Source organism: Pelodiscus sinensis, chromosome 8 (assembly GCF_052426305.1).
Source record: "Pelodiscus sinensis isolate ZL-2025 chromosome 8, ASM5242630v1, whole genome shotgun sequence".
NCBI lineage: Eukaryota > Metazoa > Chordata > Testudines > Trionychidae > Pelodiscus > Pelodiscus sinensis.
The window spans coordinates 71,545,050-71,564,338 of record NC_143059.1 but is presented as its reverse complement, the minus strand read 5'-3'; the positions used below and the strand labels follow the sequence as shown (position 1 = coordinate 71,564,338).

The 19,289-nt window shown below is 54.5% G+C and overlaps 1 protein-coding gene across 4 annotated transcripts in view; it reads left to right on the top strand.

Annotated features, from left to right (window-relative positions):
• Positions 1 to 19,289, top strand: part of AS3MT (arsenite methyltransferase) — a 42,492-nt gene that overhangs the window by 382 nt on the left and 22,821 nt on the right. For all 4 annotated transcript variants that reach the window (XR_012905734.2, XR_012905733.2, XR_012905735.2 and 1 more), the window contains exons 2-10: positions 1,510 to 1,550; positions 5,279 to 5,406; positions 7,420 to 7,574; positions 8,407 to 8,539; positions 8,874 to 8,943; positions 10,408 to 10,489; positions 10,797 to 10,928; positions 18,271 to 18,413; positions 18,843 to 18,977. Coding sequence is in view for 1 of the 4 variants with exons in the window: in XM_075935555.2 (XP_075791670.2) it covers positions 1,510 to 1,550; positions 5,279 to 5,406; positions 7,420 to 7,574; positions 8,407 to 8,539; positions 8,874 to 8,943; positions 10,408 to 10,489; positions 10,797 to 10,928; positions 18,271 to 18,413; positions 18,843 to 18,977 (1,019 nt within the window). In the remaining 3 variants the exon portion in view is untranslated. The remainder of the gene's footprint in view (positions 1 to 1,509; positions 1,551 to 5,278; positions 5,407 to 7,419; positions 7,575 to 8,406; positions 8,540 to 8,873; positions 8,944 to 10,407; positions 10,490 to 10,796; positions 10,929 to 18,270; positions 18,414 to 18,842; positions 18,978 to 19,289) is intronic.

Here is a 19,289-nt window from a genome sequence, read left to right as displayed (position 1 = left end):
GGGGGAGGGGTCTCTGGGCGTGGGGCGGGGCCTGGCGGGACAGGGCGGGGGGGGGGTCTCTGGGCGCGGGGCGGGGCCTGGCGGGACAGGGCGGGGGGGGGGTCTCTGGGCGTGGGGCGGGGCCTGGCGGGACAGGGTGGGGGGGTCTCTGGGCGTGGGGCGGGGCCTGGCGGGACAGGGCGGGGGGGGTCTCTGGGCGTGGGGCGGGGCCTGGCGGGACAGGGCGGGGGGGGTCTCTGGGCGTGGGGCGGGGCCTGGCGGGACAGGGTGGGGGGGGGTCTCTGGGCGTGGGGCAGGGCCTGGCGGGACAGGGTGGGGGGGGTCTCTGGGCGTGGGGCGGGGCCTGGCGGGACAGGGCGGGGGAGGGGTCTCTGGGCGTGGGGCGGGGCCTGGCCGGACAGGGCGGGGGGGGGGTCTCTGGGCGTGGGGCGGGGCCTGGCGGGACAGGGCGGGGGGGGTCTCTGGGCGTGGGGCGGAGCCTGGCGGGACAGGGCGGGGGGGGTCTCTGGGCGTGGGGCGGGGCCTGGCGGGACAGGGCGGGGGGGGTCTCTGGGCGTGGGGCGGGGCCTGGCGGGACAGGGCGGGGGGGGTCTCTGGGCGTGGGGCGGGGCCTGGCGGGACAGGGCGGGGGGGGGTCTCTGGGCGTGGGGCGGGGCCTGGCGGGACAGGGCGGGGGGGGTCTCTGGGCGTGGGGCGGGGCCTGGCGGGACAGGGCGGGGGTGTGTGTCTGGGCGTGGGGCGGGGCCTGGCGGGACAGGGCGGGGGGGGTCTCTGGGCGTGGGGCGGGGCCTGGCAGGACAGGGCGGGGGGGGGGTCTCTGGGCGTGGGGCGGGGCCTGGCCGGACAGGGCCGGGGGGAGGGTCTCTGGGCGTGGGGCAGGGCCTGGCGGGTCAGGGTGGGGGGGTCTCTGGGCGTGGGGCGGGGCCTGGCGGGACAGGGCGGGGGGGGGGTCTCTGGGCGTGGGGCGGGGCCTGGCGGGACAGGGCGGGGGGGGGTCTCTGGGCGTGGGGCGGGGCCTGGTGGGACAGGGCGGGGGGGGGCGGGACAGGGCGGGGGGGGGTCTCTGGGCGTGGGGCGGGGCCTGGCGGGACAGGGCGGGGGGGGTCTCTGGGCGTGGGGCGGGGCCTGGCGGGACAGGGCGGGGGGGGGTGTCTGGGCGTGGGGCGGGGCCTGGCGGGACAGGGCGGGGGTGTGTGTCTGGGCGTGGGGCGGGGCCTGGCGGGACAGGGCGGGGGGGTGTGTCTGGGCGTGGGGCGGGGCCTGGCGGGACAGGGTGGGGGGGGTCTCTGGGCGTGGGGCGGGGCCTGGCTGGACAGGGTGGGGGGGGTCTCTGGGCGTGAGACGGGGCCTGGCGGGACAGGGCGGGGTCTCAGGATGGTGGGAGAGTTAGGGCGGTTGCACTGGCAGGGTTAGGGCGGTTGGTGTCACTCGCTACGCGGGTTCCATGCTGGTGCCCATCACCGTAGCATCAGGTGGCCTGAGCCAGGCGTTGGGTGGTTCTCGTTGCAGTGGCGGTGCCCTCTGGAGAGCAGATTTATCGGGAGGTGCAGGTAAGGGATGGGGGGGGGAGAGGGGAGTGCTCCCGCCCACCCTGCATTGGCGCTTGTCCCCTTGACTCCTGCTGCCTTCCCCTCCTTCATTCATCACGCTGGAGCCACAGGCGGCGTGGGACTCTTGTGTTTGTGCAAGCGACACAAGCGACAGAAGCTCCCTCGAAATGGAGGAGGAGCCCACTGGTGCCCCACCTTCTGCTCTGCTCCCACTTGGCCTCTTCTCTCCAAGGGCCTGCCCTTTTCCCACCTCCACTTGTGCTTCTTGTTCACTAAGGATCCCTTGGCCCACTGGTCGTGCCTCTCCACCCCCTTCTACAGTGAAGTGGGGTTGCTCAGGGGGAAGAGGCAAAGTGTGGTGGGGCTACAGACTGGGCACACGTCACTCTCCCACTTCTTGGAAGCTTCCCCTGCCAGTGCTCCACAGGCAGGGAGGCTGGCGGTGCCTCCAAAGGGAGGTGTGCCGCATCCAACATTTCCTGCTCTCTTTGGGGTGGCTTAGCCCCTTTTACACCTGCTGCCCATGTCCTGAGCCCTGATTATACCAGCAAGCCAAGTGCCCAATCCCTGATGGAAATACATCCTAGAATACTCAAGGAACTAACTGAGGAGATATCTGGCTGTTAGCAGCTGTCTTTGAAAACTGCTAAACCAGAAGATAGGCGAGTTTCCAGAAGAGTGGAAGAGGGCAAATATAGTGCCGATCTGTAGGGGTTTCTTTATACAGAAATGAGGACAACCTGGGAAATTACAGCTCAGCCAGCTTAGAATCAGCTTTTAGTACTCTGATAATGGAGGAAAGACTCAAGTAATCAATTTGCAAACAGCTAGAAGTTAATAAGGGGTAAGTAACAGCATGGGTTTGTCAAAGCAGCATAATAGCTTTCTCTGGCAAGGGAACAAGCCTTGTTGATAGGGAGGAAGTGGTAGATGTGGTGTATTTTCAGTAGGGCTTTTGATATTGTCTCACATGATCTTCTCAGAAACAATTAGGGAGCTACAACCTAGATGGAGTTACTATAAAGTGGCTGCATAACTGGTTGGAAAAGTGTTCTTAAAGATTTGTTATCAATGGTTCACAGTCATGTCTGAAGGTCGTATTGAATGGGGTCTGCAGGGATTGATCCAGTTCTATTCAATATCTTCATTAATGATTTAATTAATAGAGAGCACACACATGAAGTTTGTAGATACCAAATTAGCTGGTGTTGCAAGTGCTACAGAGGATAGGATTAGAATTCAAAACTATGTGACCAAACTAGAGAAATTATTTGATGTGAATAGGATGAAATTTGGTAAGGACAAATGCACAGCACTACACGTAGGAAGGAACCATGACTTGCACACTAACAAAATGGGAAACGACTGCAGTGGAAAGCGACCTGAGGGTCATGGTGGATCACAAGCTAAATATGATACAACATGTAACGTTGGGGGGGGGAGAGCGAACATTCTGGGATGTATTAATAGGAGAGTTGTAAGCAAAATATGAGAAGTAATTCTTCCACTCTGTGCTGATAAGGCCTGGAGTATATTGTCCAATTCTGGGTCCCACATTTCAGAAAAGATGTGAGCAAATTGGAGAAAGTCAGAGGAGAGCAACAAAAATGATAAATTTAGAAAAGACCTATGAGTAAAGCAGTGCACATGGGAAAACATAATCCCAACTATACATATAAAATGATGGGGTCTAAATTAGCTGTTACCGCTCAGCAGAGAGAGAGATTGAAGTCATTTGGATATATCCACTCAATGTGCAGTGGCAGTTAAAAAAAAAAAAAATCTAACAGAATGTTGTGAATCATTGGGAGAGGGATAGAAAATATCATATTGCCTGTGTATAAATCCATGGTACACCCACATCTTGAATACTGCATGCATATGTGGTTGCCTCCTTAAAAAAAAAATTGTCACTGGAAAAAGTTCAGGAAAGTGCAACAAAAATTTATTAGGCATACAGAACAGCTGCTGTATGAGGAGAGATTAATAAGACTGGGACTTTTCAGCTTTGAAAACAGACCAAGGAAAGTTATGAGAGAGGTCAATGAAATCATGGCCGATGTGGAGAACGTAAATAGGCAGGTGTTATTTACTCCTCATAACAAAAGAATGCAGGGGGTGAGGAGGTGCTCACCAAATGAAATGAAATGAAAAGGCAGGAGGTTTGAAATACATGGAAGTATTTCTTCACACAACACACAGTCTTATGAAGGGTTGATTGTTGACTGTCCATCACTGGATGTTTTTAAGAACAGAGTAAACAAACTCCTGGCAGGAATTGTCTAATTATTACCTAGTCCTCCCTTGAGTGCAGGAACTGGCCTAGATGACCCCTTGAAGTCCCTTCCAGTCCTACACTTCTATGATTCAATGCCCCTCACATCTCATTTCTGCCAGGCCTGCTCGCCTGTGATCTGGATTCCTCCCTGTCAGCATGGCTTGCTTGCCCTCTTCTCAGGAGCTGGGGCTGTTTCCTCACCACTGTGTAACTCTGTCTGCCTGACTCTGTAGGACAGAATTGTCACTGGGATGTTGGGGGCCTGAAGTGGCTGGCTGGCTGCATCCTTGTGATGGTTTGCTCCTTCCCATAGTGACATCTTCAGGCATATCACAGCAATAGTTATATCAGTGACCTGTCCCAGATGGCCACCATAGTTATTGGTAGTGGGGGCTTTCTGGTAATTCCTAATCACAAGATGGGGCATGGGGTGGAGAGCAATGCACAAGTCCAGCTGTAAGGCTTCAGTCTTTCAGCCAGCAGAATAGTTATTCATAGAATACTCATTTGGATGTGATGGGGGAAGATTACCAGCCATTGGTGCTAGGTATGACTGTGCATTGCTAGAAGTCTAAGAAGCAAGTTCATGGAGGTAGGTGAGGAGGATGAAATTTGGAGGACAGCTACCTGCAAAATGGGGTTGTTAATATCCAAGTGCTTTGAGGGGGTAAAAGCGCTATGGAAGTGTTCGATCAGTACCACCGTAATTTGTTTATAGCTTTGGGCTAATGTTTTGTTGATGACAAATGGGATAATTAGTAATGTTACCTCATAATTTACAAGGGTCAGAATAGGAAATTGACCAGAGGATTAATTTTAGAACATAAGAACGGCCATTCTGGGTCAGACCAAAGGCCCATCCAGCCCAGTGTCCTGTTTGCTGACAGTGGCCAATATCAGATGCCCAGAGGGAGTGAACAAAACAGGGAATCATCAAGCGATCCCTCCCCTGTCACCCAGTCCTGGCTTCTGACAAGCAGAGGCCATTCCTGCCCAGCCTGGCTAATAGCCATGGTTAGCCTCTATGAATCTGTCTAGCTCTTTTTTGAACCCTGTTAAAAGTCCTAGTCTTCACCACATCTTCTGGCAAGGAGTTCCACAGGTTGCCTGTGCACTGAGTGAAGAAAAACTTCCTTTTGTTTGTTTTAAACCTGCTACCTATTAATTTCATTTGGTGACCCCTAGTTCTTATATTATGGGAACAAGTAAATAACTTTTCCTTATTCACTTTTTCCACGCCAGTCATGATTTTATAGACTGTTATCCTATCCCCCCTTAGTCTCCTTTCCTTTCCTGTTCCCAGGAGTACAGGCTGGGGGACAGACCAATGTCCCTGAAAAGAAGAGCAAGTCACACCAGGGCCGGAGCAGGGGCAGGGCGGGCACTAGACCTGTGGTGCTTTGGTGTGCTGGGGTGACGTGTGGATGTTTTGTGTCCCCCCCCCCCTCAGGATTATTATGGGAAAGAGTTGCAGAAGTCGGAGGATCTGCAAACCAATGCCTGTGTCACCTCAGCTAGGCCTTTGCCCGCGTTCGTGAAGGAGGCTCTGAAGTGTGTTCATGATGATGTTGTGTCCAGGTAAAGAACTGAAACTAATAGAGCTTTGCTCCCTGAACCAGTCTTGGGCCTGGTGGAGAGCCCCAAACAGAGAAAACGGTGGGTAAAAAGTGGCCAGGTTATCCTTGGAAGCCACTCGTAACCTAGGTTCCCTCAAAGACGGGGTGGGCAATGGGGGGCCACTCCAAGAATGTGGTAAGTGGTCAAGGGCCACACTCTTCCATAACATTAATGGAGGGGGTGTGAGGTCTGGGATGGAGGTTGTGGCAAGGAGGGGACTGGGACCTGGGGCAGGGGATTGGGGTGCAGACGGGAGGATTCTGATGTGGAGGAGGGGGGTGTAGGCTCTAGGAGGGGTTGTGACCTGGAGCAGCAGATTGGGGTGCAGTGTCTAGGAGGGAGTGTAGGTGCAGGAGTGGGGGTGCAGAGGGTTTGGATTACATTGGGTAGGGGGACAGGCAGAGGGTTGGGGAAGGGGGGGGCTGGGGTGCCAGAGGCAGGCTCTTGCTGGGAGATGTTTACCTAGGTGGCTCCTGGCCAGCGGCCCAGCGGGACCCTCAGGCAGGCTCCCTGCTCTCCACACCACTCACACTGCTCAGAGCGGCCAGCCGTGGGAGCCATGTGTTGCTCTGAATCCTGCAAGCCAGGGGGCGGGGGCGAGAGGCTTTGCATGCTGCCTGCCCTGCAGACAGGCAGCTCCCATTGGCCTGTTTCTGAACTCCCCTTTGCCCCGCCCCCCCAAGCATGCGGCAGCGTTCAGAGATGCAAAGGCTCTTGCGGCTGGCGGCTCTGAATGGTGCATGGGAGGCTGCCGCAGGCTCCTGTTGGGCCTCTGGCTGGATCCGGCGTCTTGGTGGGCGGTCTGCGGGTGTATTTTGCCTGACCCTTCTCTAAGCTATGCAGCCGCACAGCAGCCTGTTAAGCACCGTGCAGGTGCTCAGCGATGCCTCACCCCTGGCACAGTGGGGAGAGCTGCCTTTCTCCCTGCCCCAGCCCGGATCTCCTGGAGCCAGGGTCTCCTTCCCACACCCAGCTCAGCTGTAGAGTGGGGGCAGGTGGATAGGAGGTGGAGGATCCGGGAGTGATGGCCAAACAGTGGGGAGCAAGGGGATTGAACAGAGGATGGGGGATAGTGGGCGGGAGGCAGGGGAGGTTGGATGGAGGTAGGGGGCGGTCAAGGGGTGGAGAGCAGGAAGGGTTGGGTGGGGACCTGGGGGGTAGTGGTCAAGGGCAGAGAATGGGGGGAGCAGGATAGTGGAGGAGGGCTCCGGAAGGATGGTGGTCAAGAGGTGGGGCACGGGGAGGGAGGTGCTTGAATGGGGGACAGGACTCTGGGGGAATGGTGGTTAATGGGGTGAGGGTTGGGGGTTGGCTGGGGGTGACAATGAAGGGGTTGGATAAGAGGCAAGGGGTCCCAGGTTGGTGCTCGAGGAATGGGGCACGGGGGGGTTGGATGAGGCAGGGGCTGGACCATGCCAGACTATTTGGGAAGGCCCCGCCTCGCCCAGCCTTCCCTACCTGGTCCGCCATGCAATTTCCACACTCCTTGTGGAAACGTTTGCCCACGCAGATTTAAAGGTACGATTAGCAGCAAATGTTTGGAAAAATTAACACAGAGTATTAAAGTTAAAGAGCTCCCATAACCCTTATCCCGTCACGTCTGGAGGTGAAAGGATAAGCTAATCGACCTAAAAATGTCACTCTCCTTACAGTTCCTGTATCCCCTGCCCGCTGGGTATGCTAGTAAAACCTTTGCTCACATCTCCAAAGTGCGACGACAGGATGTTCAACCAGAAAATAATTTCCTTAGCCAGTCATTTTCTCTGTTCACTGCAAGCCCACAGCTCAGTGCCTCAGTTTGCCCAATATGAAATGGGGAGAAGCAGCGAGGCTTAGTGAATCCATGTCTATAAAGTGGAGTTTGCTCTACAAACAGGGCAGATGCAACCGTGTCCTGAAGTGCCCTTCCCTTGCATGCTGAAGTGCAGTGCGACACTGTGGTTCCAGAATAGCCGATCTCGTTGCTTCCTGCAGGTACTATGGCTGCGGCCTGGTGATCCCGGAGTGCTTGGAGACCTGTTGGATATTGGATCTGGGCAGCGGGAGTGGCAGGGACTGCTATATGCTGAGTAAACTGGTTGGGGAGAAAGGGCATGTCACAGGAATTGACATGACGGACACTCAGGTAGGTTTCTCAACTGAATAGAACTAACCAAAGTCCGGGGCTTTATCTTCACGGCACTCAGCATTGGAACCGAAAAGTGCTTCCTCCCACCAAGGCCGAACAGCATGGTGCTTGTAGTTCAGGGTTAGTGCTTTGGTATATGGGAAGTGTGCCATATACAGCCCCATCTAGATAACCGTAGCAATATGCTTTTAATGCCTCTGACTTTCGTGCCAGTGACTGTAGGCTTGATGCAATGCAAGCAGGGTCGGGTGCAAGCCCCCATAATGTAAGGTACCATGTGATTGTTTTATAGCGGCTCTGTAATTGAGACCCTGTCACTGATAGTCAGTGAGACACACAGTTTCCCCACTCGCAGCTTTTTCTAGCCCTCGTTGAGGCCTGTGCGTAGAAACGGGATGAATGGATTTTGCCATTTATCATCTGGCTCCTTCCAGGCTATCGCGCAGCATGCCACATCCCGCATGGTGTGCAGGGACGGTGCCCTGCACCATCGGGCATGAGACGGGTGTGATTGCAGGTCACTGTGGTGAGGACAGCATGCACAGCCTTTTGATCAAATATCTTTGCCAGCCTCATGCTTTGTTGATCAAACTGGGAGACTCCTCACCCACCTCATCCCTGGCCAGTTCCCGCCTTGGTTGCTGTAGGGGATCCCATCTGTTCTCTGGCCAGGAGATTTGGTAGCTGTGATCCAGAACTCAAAACAGCTGGGGAGAGGGATACATGGGGAGACATGACGGGACTATGCAGGGGCAGGAGGGGAAAAGACTTTAGAAACACCCGGAAGAGTTTGTGGTTTGCAGCCTACCTGTTTGTTTCTCTCCTCCAGGTAGAGGTGGCAAAGAAGCACATTGACTATCATATGAAGAAGTTTGGTTACCAGGTGCCTAACGTGGACTTCATCCACGGCTACATGGAAAAGCTGGGCGATGCTGGCCTGAAGGACGAAAGTTACCATATAGTTATGTGAGTACCATTCCCCGGGCCTCTGCAGAGCTCTGTGCAATAGGCTGGGGATTTGCTTCCCACGCATCAGCAAATCCTGTCCTTGTCCAAGGTTCTCGCTCTTCGGACTTCAGTTCAGGGATGTACCCTGCGGAAATACCCGGTGAGCACTTACCTGAGGCCTGGCTACCTGGCCGGAGCGCTGTGTCCTTTGGATGAACAGTGCCTGTACTAGAGATCAAAAGTGCCGTGTTGCCCAGCTGCAAGGTCAGGCCTCACCGCCTGTCCTAGCCTCACTAACCCCCCTTTGCTTCCCTCCTCTGGGGGCCTCACTGAGCGTTTATCTCCTGCCCAGCTCCAACTGTGTGATTAACCTCTCGCCTGATAAGAGAGCCGTCCTGCAGGAGGCCTATCGAGTGCTAAAGGTAATGCCAGCGTGGGCTGCGCCGTGCACATGCGTGCACTAGAGCACCACGGGGCTTGGGGGACGACACTGGGCCCTGTCCCATAGGCATGGGAGGTAGAGGTGCAGTCCCAGGTTCTACACAGGGTCCCTGGCTGCTGGCCTGGGGTCCTTGCCTCCAGCATTGGTAGTTGACTCCTGGCCCCATGTCCAGGATTCAGCCCCTGACTCGTACTCAGGGTCCTGCCTGCCAGACCCACAACCAGGACTCTACTCCTGGCCCTGGACAGAGGCTCCACACCCAGCCCCAACCTTAGCCCCTTATCCCTGTCTGCGTCCCTGCTCCTGGCCCCAGCTGTAGGGGGCCATGAGGAGTGAGGCCTGGAGTAAGCCAGAGGGGCTCAGCAAAGTACCCCTATTCTAAAAACTGTCCTAGCACCTCTGCCCCATCCTGCCTTTCGGAGTGAGGGGAGACAGGCAGCAAAACAGAACACCGGCCCAGAGACCCACAGGAGGAGGGATGAAGTCTGGGGCTCGGAGGGAGATCCTGGCTTCAGTGAAATCCGTTGGCCTTTTGCCTTTATCTTCGAACGGTCCAGGATTTCAGCCTGCCTGAACAATAGGGGAAGCCATCGAGGTACCCAAACTAACGGGGCATCGGTTCCCCAGTTGCTCTAAACCGGGCAGGGTGACTTGTGACGCCGGAAAACATGTTCTGTGTGATCATCATGATCTCATTATGCAAAATGCCTTGTCACGGGAGAACCCCGAGGCCAAGTGTTCAGCAAAGTGCTCGAAATGGCGAGACGTTTGCGCGAGGGACGAAAGGAGACGCCGGACGCTGACCGATGCGGGGAGGGGTGGTAATAAGACTTCCCTTCTAAGCAGATGGCATGGCCCACTGGGGTCGACGTGCCCAGCAGTGTAGTGATTCCCTTGTAGTGTGGCGTAGTGATTCCCTTGCTCTCCTGTCCACATCCGCTCCACCATCACATCCTGGATCGCAATTAGAAGCCTTTGCCCACGAGGTCCAGCCGGACAGGTTGAGGGGGTGCCCCAAGCCCGGGCCAGCAGGGGGGTGATGGAGGGCAGGACTGGGCTGTGTTGGCAGAGCTGGGTCAAGGAATCTTGCCCAGCCTCTGTCTCCAATGTGCTTCTGGTCGCAGCCCCTGCCCCCGGGAGCACCATGGTCATGCACAGCTTCTGAAACAAAAGGCAGAAGTGGAAATTTAATCTGGGTAGAGCCAAAGGTGATGAGGAGAGCGGGGTTGGTGCTTTTCCTCAGTTACCTTAGCGACCGTGGCTAATTGGGCTGTCTGGGTGCACTAGCCAGGGACACTGGCAGACACAATAGCCCTGCAATCAAGAGTCACGGGGCCTGCAAGGGCAGCCCCGGCCGAACGGGTGTTCTCCGGCATACACCGTCCCTATCAGGGCTGGTGTTATTGTTAGTCCCTGGCTGTGGCTAAGCACCGCTCTTCTCCAGGCCGGGGGAGAGATGTATTTCAGCGACGTCTATGCCAGCTGTGACCTGCCTGAGGACATCAGGAAACACAGGGTCCTCTGGGGTGAGTGATTTTCATACCCGACCTGAGGCAGTGAGGACTAGTGGTGTGAGCTGGGAGTTAGGAGCCCAGTGAGAAGGATTCCCCCTCCCCACATGTTGCCTCTTGTGTCCCAGATGCCTGGGCACCTGACCTAATGCCCTTCAACTTGCCCTGGGGGATCTCTACCCGGAATGGACCGACTCTCCCAGAATGCCCTGTCCCGTCGTGGGCCGCGGCTCACTTAAAAACCTGCTGGCAGCCTGCGCGCTGCTCACTGTGCCCAGGCGCGGGCGGCTGCAGGGTGCGTGTAATTGCTCTGTGACTGTAGGCGAGTGCCTGGGAGGAGCCCTGTGGTGGAAGGATCTCTACAGGATCGCCGAGGACGTTGGATTCTGCCCTCCCCGCCTGGTGACCGCCAGCCGCATAACCATCAATAACAAGGAACTGGAGAGCGTGGTGGGTGAGTGAGTGCAGCTGGCAGAGCATTGACCACTGAGCTGCCCTAGCAGACAGGCTGGGGTGCTACAGGCCTGGCCTAGGGGATAGCAGAGCGGGCTAGCCTCAGCTACTGAGAGTCTGTCTGCCCAGGCTGCACAGCGTGCCCCCAGCGGCAGCGCCGTGGAAGCCCCCGCAGGGACCGTCCGTGGTGCTGCACAGACACAGAACCTCAAGGGGATCCCTGCCCCACAGACCTTGCAAGCCACACGTACCCTCCACTGCAGCCAGCGAGCAGCTGAGCATGCCATTGGCAGCAGCCCCAGCCGGCCTTGACTTGGTTTGATAGCACCAAGGCCAGGCCCCGTGCTGGGCGATAGGAAGTGCAGATGGAGAAGAGACACAATCCGGGCCCTTCTTTTTGAAGTCCGAGAATAGAAAAGACTAAATACCCAGCCCCTGACACGGCTGAGAGCGCACACGGGACGAGCCAGGGCAAGGCGCTTTGTGTCTCGCACAACAAGATTTCCCTTAAGAATGTAAAACGGCCAGATGGGGTCAGACCAAAGGTCCATCCAGCCCAGTGTCCTGTCTGCCCATAGTGGCCAATGCCAGGTGCCCCAGAGGGAGGGAACACAATAGGCAATCCTCACGGGATCCCTCCCCTGTCACCCATTTCCAGACAAACAGAGGCTAAGGACACCATTCCTGCCCATCCTGGCTAATAGATTCATGGAGGTTAGATCCATCAATGGCTATCTAGCTGTTTTTTGAACCCTGTTAAAGTTCTAGGCTTCACCACATCCTCTGGCAAGGAGTTCCACAGGTTGACTGTGTGCTGAGTGCAGAACCCTTCCACAGCACCCTTTGTCCTGGGATCTCAGCTCACCTGCCTGGCAGAAATTCTGCCTCTCAGCACTCCCGAGAGCGGATGGGGCTCACTCCAGCCATTGGTGGAACTCAGCCAGGTGCGGAGTGAATTGTGGTGACTCTAAAGTTCGCTTCCATTCTCTGGCATGTGGGACCCTATTTGGGTCTCAGTGATTCCAATCAAAACTGCTGGCGTTTCTAGCTGCTAGCTCTGCCAGCGTGGCCTGAGATCTGAGTCACATGAGGTGCTTTCCCTCTTGCTCATTCCCACCAGTAAGATGTGAGTGACTGGAAATGACCGGACACTTGTGCCGATACGTGAGCCAAAGTAGAATCTGATCCTTTCCTCAGAGCTTTATTGGCTTCACCATGTGTACCAAACCAGGCTCCTTCAGCCTGATGTGAGCAGAAAGGACTTTGAGATCCCCCAGGGAGCAAGTCTGTTGAGCAAGAAAATGCTGTGGTTTGGCACCGTCCCTTTTCAGAGCTGACTCCCATGTGAGCCCTTGCCTAGCGCAGCTGCACCCTGTTTAGGCCAGGAAGTGAAAGCAAGCAGTGTGGCCAGCTGGAATTGCAGAGGGGAAGGTGAATCGCATGGGCAAGGAATATAAATGAAACCTAGGAATGGCCTCGACGTCCTTCTAGAAGGGCCAGCAAATCAGTGTGGTCAGGGCAGTGGCGGGAGCGTCCTTGCTCCATGAACAAAGAGCAGGCTCCTTGAGCAGAGGAGGAGGAAGTCTGGGCGTGGCTGTCCCTACTGGGAGTCCTTAGAGCAGGTTTGGTGCCGGGTATTCAGTGTCAGCTGCCTCTTCTCTGCTCCTTGGCAAGGGAGCCTGGCCTCTGAGTTCAGGCAACCCCCAAAGCTTGAATTTATGGTGCACTCGGGGAGGGCCCAGCACCATGGGTGTGGTGACCCCCCAGCGCCAGGAGAAGAGGGGGCCACGGAGATGCCAAAGGAGGCTGGCTTGTTGCTCCGTGGGTGATTATGGAGTCACTCTGCAGGGCCTGCGTGCTGGCCACTGCCTGAGGACGGGGTGCTGGTCTCAGGCTGCTCCGTCCCTTGCCTGGTGGGTCGCCTTGCTAGACCCAAAGCAGCCCATTGGAGGAGGCAGTTTGAGCTGGCGTGTCTCCTCCATGTCACACACACAGGACTTTGCCACGGGTCTCTGTCTCTCCATTCCGGAGAGCCCCTCGCGGCCCCCCAGTATCTCACTGCCTGGCCTTCAGAGGCTACATTCAACAGCTCTCCAGCGCTCCATAGAGCGTGGTCTGGAAGGGCCATGCTGCCGCTGCAGGTGGAATGCTCTCTAGGGCAGGTCTCCTAGCGTTAGCTTTGGTCTGGTTAGCACCTTCTAGATCGTAGAGTGGCTGCGGTGGTGGAGATCGCTTGCCCTGGGAATGTGATCCCCTCCAAGATCTTAGAGATCTGCTCAGGCGGCTGGTCTGTCTCACCGCAGCTGCGCTTAGCTGGAGCCGGCTCATCTCCTTGTCAAGGCTTTTTCCCCACTCTGGCACGATACATGAAGAAGTACCCAAAACCTTATCTTTCCAGGCTTGGGTATAGAACTTCCCCCCAAAATCTTAAAAACCTAGATTTTGGGGATAAAAATCCGCTGCCACCACCCAAGTAATGACAAGGAAACCAGGGAAGTGATCACGTGGGAAACCTCAGCCCTCAAGTAAAAGCAGGACACACACAAATGAACCAATACTAGGTTAATAATAAAAGTTCTTTTTTTTAATCACCACAATACTCCTGTTACAAGCATAATGACTAGATGGAAAAGTCACCAATTAATATACTCATGAGGGGACCCCCCATGGGCCAAGAGCTTAGTTACAAAGGAGAGGAAAACCCATGTTTAAAGGCACAGACATCAGATCCCCATTCCTAAACCATAAAACAATAAAACCTAATGGAGTTATCTAAACTTTACCCTACTTACAGATAGTGAAGAGCCTTTTCTTGGAGAGAGAGAGACACGTCTGTCTCCCTCAGTATCTGGAGAGAAACTGCCCAGGGACAAAGGAGGGAAAAACCCAAAATTCCTTTGTCCCCGTTTGAAATTCCTACCTACATTTCTATTGGCTTCCAGCTACCTGGCTAGGTAAGGGACATAGTTAACCTCTTAGTCCCCAGGCTACTGGCTAACCCTCATGGTCATGACACTCCCTGACCTGGACAGGACTTTCCAGTTGCTGGGCAGGCAGAGCCTGAGAAGTGCTTGAGTTGCCCAGAAGCTTTCTTGCTCACGTGCTCACTGTCCTATGCAGTTCAGGCCCTAGACTGGAACCTGGCAGAGTAGGGCCTCGTGCCGTGCCTCAGTTTCCCCATATGTTAAAAGGAGACTGTGCTGCTGCTCTACTCCTAGAGGTACTGGGAAGATGCTCCATTACTGAGGTGGTGGGAGAAGTGCGTTACTACTGAGCTAGACAGTCAGGGCTGTCCTTACCAGTACACAACATATGCAGCTATGTAAAGCAGTGGTTCCTAACCTTATTTATGCCGCGGACCGGCAAACTCATTCAAAACCTTTTGACAGATCGGCACGGAAATATTTACATATTCATTATGGTAATTAATGTATTTGCATATTAATTGCGGTGATTAATTTTTAAGCCATCATGTGTTGTTTTACATTGCATCTGTATGCACACAATACATGTCATTCATTGGCCTTACCCTGTGTGCTGATTCCTGTGCACCTAATAATGTAATAATCAATATTAGTTTAGATTTTATTTTTCCTATAGTTTTATCAATGACTGCAGAGTTACACGGCAGGAAAGCTGTGCCAGACCACTAGTGAAGTATCCCTTCCCCAGATAATGGGAGGTCTAGGCATAAAAACATAATGTTGTGGAAGATCAAAATCATAGATTGTGAAACAGCTGGCATGCTTTTTTACAGAGGAAAAAGAAGTCCACGCAGTGTGCAGCGGCAGCCAAAGAAGGAAATAGGATGTTAGGAATCATTAAAAAAGGGATAGAGAATAAGATGGAGAGTATTCTATTGCCCTTATATAAATCCATGGTATGCCTACACAGAATCACAGAGCTGAGAGACCTCACCCCCCTGCCCAAGGCAGGACCAATCCCAACTAAATTAACCCAGCCAGGGCTTTGTCAAGCCGAGACTCAAAAACATCTGGGAATGGAGACTCCACTACTTCCCTAGGAACCCATCCCAGTACTTCACCACCCTCCTAGTGAAATAGTTTTTCGTAATATTCAACCTAGACCTCTCCCACTGCAACTTGAGACCATTGCTCTTTGTTCTGCCATCTGCCACCACTGAGAACAGCCTCTCTCCAGGCTCTTTGGAACCTCCCTCCAGGGAGCTGAAGGCTGCTCTCAAATCCCCCCTCACTCTTCTCTTCTGCAGACTAAACAAACCCAAATCCCTCTGCCTCTCCTCGTAGGCCATGTGCTCCAGCCCCCTCATCATTTTGGTTGCCCTCCACTGGACCCTCCCCAATGCGTCCACATCCTTTCTATAGTGGGGGGCCCAGAACTGGACACAATACTCCAGATGTGGCCTCACCAGAGCCGAATAAAAGGGAATAATCACTTCTCTGGATCTGCTGGCAATGCTCCTCCTAATGCAGCCCAATATGCCATTAGCCTTCTTGGCTACAAGGGTGCACTGCTGACTCGTATCCAGCTTCTCATCCACTGTAACCCCCAGGACCTTTTCTGCAGAACTGCTGCTTAGCCAGTCGGTCCCCAGCCTGTACCAATGCTGGGATTCTTCCCTCCCAAGTTCAGGACTCTACACTTGTCCTTGTTTAACCTCATCAGATTTCTTTTGGCCCAATCCTCTAATCTGTCTAGGTCACTCTGGACCCTACCCCTGCCCTCCAGCTTATCTGCCTCTCGCCGCTAGCTTAGTGTCATCTGCAAACTTGCTGAGGGTGCAATCTATCCCGTCATCCAGGTTATTAATAAAGATGATGTACACATCTTGAATACTGCATACAGATGTGGTCTCCTCTTCTCAAAAAAGATACACTGGCATTAGAAAAGGTTCAGAGAAGGGCAACTAAAATGATTAGGGGGTTGGAACAGGTCCCATATGAGGAGAGATTAAAGAGAGCTTGGAAAAGAAGAGACTAAAGGGGGATATGATCGAGGTCTATAAAATCGTGAGTGGTGGGGAGAAAGTGAATAAGGAAAAGTTATTTACTTGTTCCCATAATATAAGAACTAGGGGCCACCAAATGAAATTAATGGGCAGCAGGTTTAAAACAAATACAAGGAAGTTCTTTTTCACATAGCACATAGTCAACCTGTGGAACTCCTTGCCTGAGGAGGTTATGAAGGCTAGGACTATAACAACGTTTAAAAGAGAACTAGATAAATTCATGGAGGTTTAGTCCATTAATGGCTATTAGCCAGGATGGGTAAGGAATAGTGTCCCTAGTCTCTGTTTATCAGAGGGTGGAGATGGATTGCAGGAGAGAGATCGCTTGATCAGTACCTGTTCAGTTGACTCCCTCTGGGGCACCTGGCGTTGGTCACTGTCGGCAGACAGGATGCTGGGCTGGATGGATACTGGGCTTTGGTCTGACCCAGTATGGCCGTTCTAGTAGTTCTGGTTTTCCCTAATTTGTGGAGAAGCCTCATTTTTATAAGACTAGAGATCCAAACACTTCTGCTAGAATAGAAATATTCCTCCAGCTGGAATACTAATCAATTCACACCTTAGTGAAGATTTGTTGAGCTTCTAAGAGCCGCACGTGAAGATAATGCAAAATAATAGTGCTTTGGAGCGTGGTAAATCTTGGCTTCTCTTTGACCGGGTGGTTAAAAGTTAATGATTTCTAAGTGAAGTGGCCTGTGCCCACAAAAGCTCATGATCCCATCTACATGTTTTGTTCGTCTTTAAATAGCTGCTATTTGTTGTTTTTTACGTTTATTGCGTAAAAGTTGTTCATGGTGAGTCATATTAAGCATATTAATGCCAGCTCATTTGCTTCAGTTTAACTTATTTATGCATGAATGTAAGTTCCAGCATATTTCAGTATTTTTAAATGTGTTTAGCCTGTGGTATATCAGGCAAACCAAAGGAGGGGGACTTGATGGTTAAGAAACATTTGAAAAACCTCTGCGCGCGCACACATTTTAAACCAATACAATAGTTTGGGCTGGAGAATGCTTATTAAAGAGAATTCTCCAGCCCAAACCTTTTGCCTCAGTTGCACCAGAACTAGAGAGGAAATACTCAACCGGTCTGACAGTGCTGACACACGCTGCTCATTTCATGGTTTCCAGCTTTGGCGTGAAGGTCAAGAAACATTGCAAACGTTTTTGCCACGAAAAATGTTTGAGCAGCTCTGCAAAGGAGAAGGTGGGATGAAACAAACGCCCCTCCTCCCCTCGCGAGGAGCCAGCCACGGCTTTGGCCTCGGGATTGTTTAGAAGAAAGGAAAGGCAAACTTTAAAAGAAACGTTTTGTTAATGGCAACGCAGCTGGAGTCCGGGGAGAGAGGCAAAGCGGTGCAGCAGATAGGGCAGGCGAAAGGGGGCTGGGGCCAGGAGGAGGAAGGAGGGAAAGAAAAGAAAAGGGGGACCAAGCTGGGGAGAGGCAGGGCTGAAAGTGGCGGGGCGCTGACTCCCGCCTTGTCCCCTCAACCCACTCCAGCTGCCTGGGGAGTGGTGGCCCCTGCTGTGCCCCAGCTGCCCTGCCAGGGTGTCCCAAGCCAGCCGTCAGGGTTCAGGACGGCAGGGCAGCCGTGGCCCACCACCCCCGGAGCATCCTCCCCCCGGAGCAGCTGCCTGCCACGTGGCTGCTGTGGAGCAGGAACCGGGACCAATGAGGCTGCCCCAATAGGGACCGCGGCCTGACTTCAGCCACGGCACACGGGGCAGCCCCGTTCCGCCACTTACAGTGTGTGGGTGGGAGGAGACTTTTGTGTGCACGTGTAGGTGTGCACCTTACAGGGACCGGAGCTCCCCAGTGGGCGGAGCTCATTCGCCACCGGGGGCGTAGCCTGGCAGTGTGCCGCAGCCCAGCAAACGGGCTCGTGGTCCACCACTGCTCCGCAGACCGGCAGTTGGACGCCGCTGACGTAGGGCACCCGAAAATTTGGGGCATCACTGGGTCTTAAGGTCCACCCCCTGCTCTGTGCTTCCTGTTCTGTGGCTGCTGCAGCCTGGGGAGTCCAATTCCGGAGAGGATCTAGTTAACTTACAAGTGAAAACCTGCCAGGTCGCTCAGCAGAACGTTGAGCTTGGGAAAGAGCCATTCGTGGGGTGATGAAGCCATTTCACCGGCATTTCCAACCCCAGGCACAGCCTGTCAGCTCTGAATTTGCTGTGTTGCTCGACAGGAGCTTCGTTGAAAAGTTGCTTTACCACATTGTGTTAGAGAGTTGCTGAAGATTATAAAACAACATCTCCGAAATCGTCTCTTCCCTCCTCATCAGGCATGGGGGCGCCGGTTTAATCCTGCATCCTTGGGGATGGCGTCAGCTCACCTGGTTCTTTGCTTTCAGGTGACTGTCAGTTTGTCTCTGCGACTTTCCGTCTCTTCAAAGTGCCCCTGAAAGGCCCAGCTGAGCCGTGCCAGGTTATTTACAACGGCGGGATCACCGGCCATGAAAAGGAACTGGAGTTGGATGCCAATTTCACATTCAAGGTACAGGGAAGCTCCCCAGGCGCAGTTCATGGCCGTGCCTGTTGATGGACACAGGAGGCTGCTCCAGGTAGCGGGAGCTGCAGAGAAGGCTCTTGCGCTGCTTGTGGCAAGTTTGTGTGATGGGACATAGGAGACGCCAGCACGGGAGGCAGGGGGAGGGGAGTAGAGAGGCCAGGCCTACAGCTCTGACCAAGGCAAATCAAAGGCGGGCCTGGGGAAGAAAAGCAGAGTGATGCTGAATTAGATCCCACCGTGACTGGGCGGACAGCGGGGTTGTGTGGAGAACTGCTCTGTGCGGGGGCAGCTTGTGCTTCAGCACTGCGGCGGGACATGCCCCCAGCCGGCCTCCCCTCGCCCCTGTACAGAGCTGGGCGGGTGCCCGTGTCTGCCATGTGCTTCTCGGGTGTGTGACATCCCCTCTGTCCCCAGGAAGGGGAGGTGGTGGCAGTGGATGCAGAAACGGCAGCCATTTTGCGGCACTCCAGGTTTGCAGAGGAGTTCCTGATCCGGCCTGCTGCCGGGAGGCCGCCAGCGCCGGGGGGCTGTTGTCCCATGAAAGCAAAGGTGAGTGGCAGCGGGGGGCTGCTGTTCCGAGGGGCCTCCCTGTTCATGCCACATGGGCAGACTCCCTGCTTTGGACGATGTGCCAGTGAATCATTCAGGTGGGACCTGAATGGAGACTGGGGGAGGGGGCATTCGTGGCATCAGCTGGTCCCACTGTATGTCCAGCTCCTGTGGAAAACGGGGATCGGCTCAGAGCAGAGCTGCGACAAACCAACCCCCAGATTTTCCCTCTTTCCTCCGTGCCCCGTGTCGGGACCTGGGGCCTTTCCCAGCCTGGTTGGCAGAAGGCTCTGGAAACAGCTCTGGGGATAC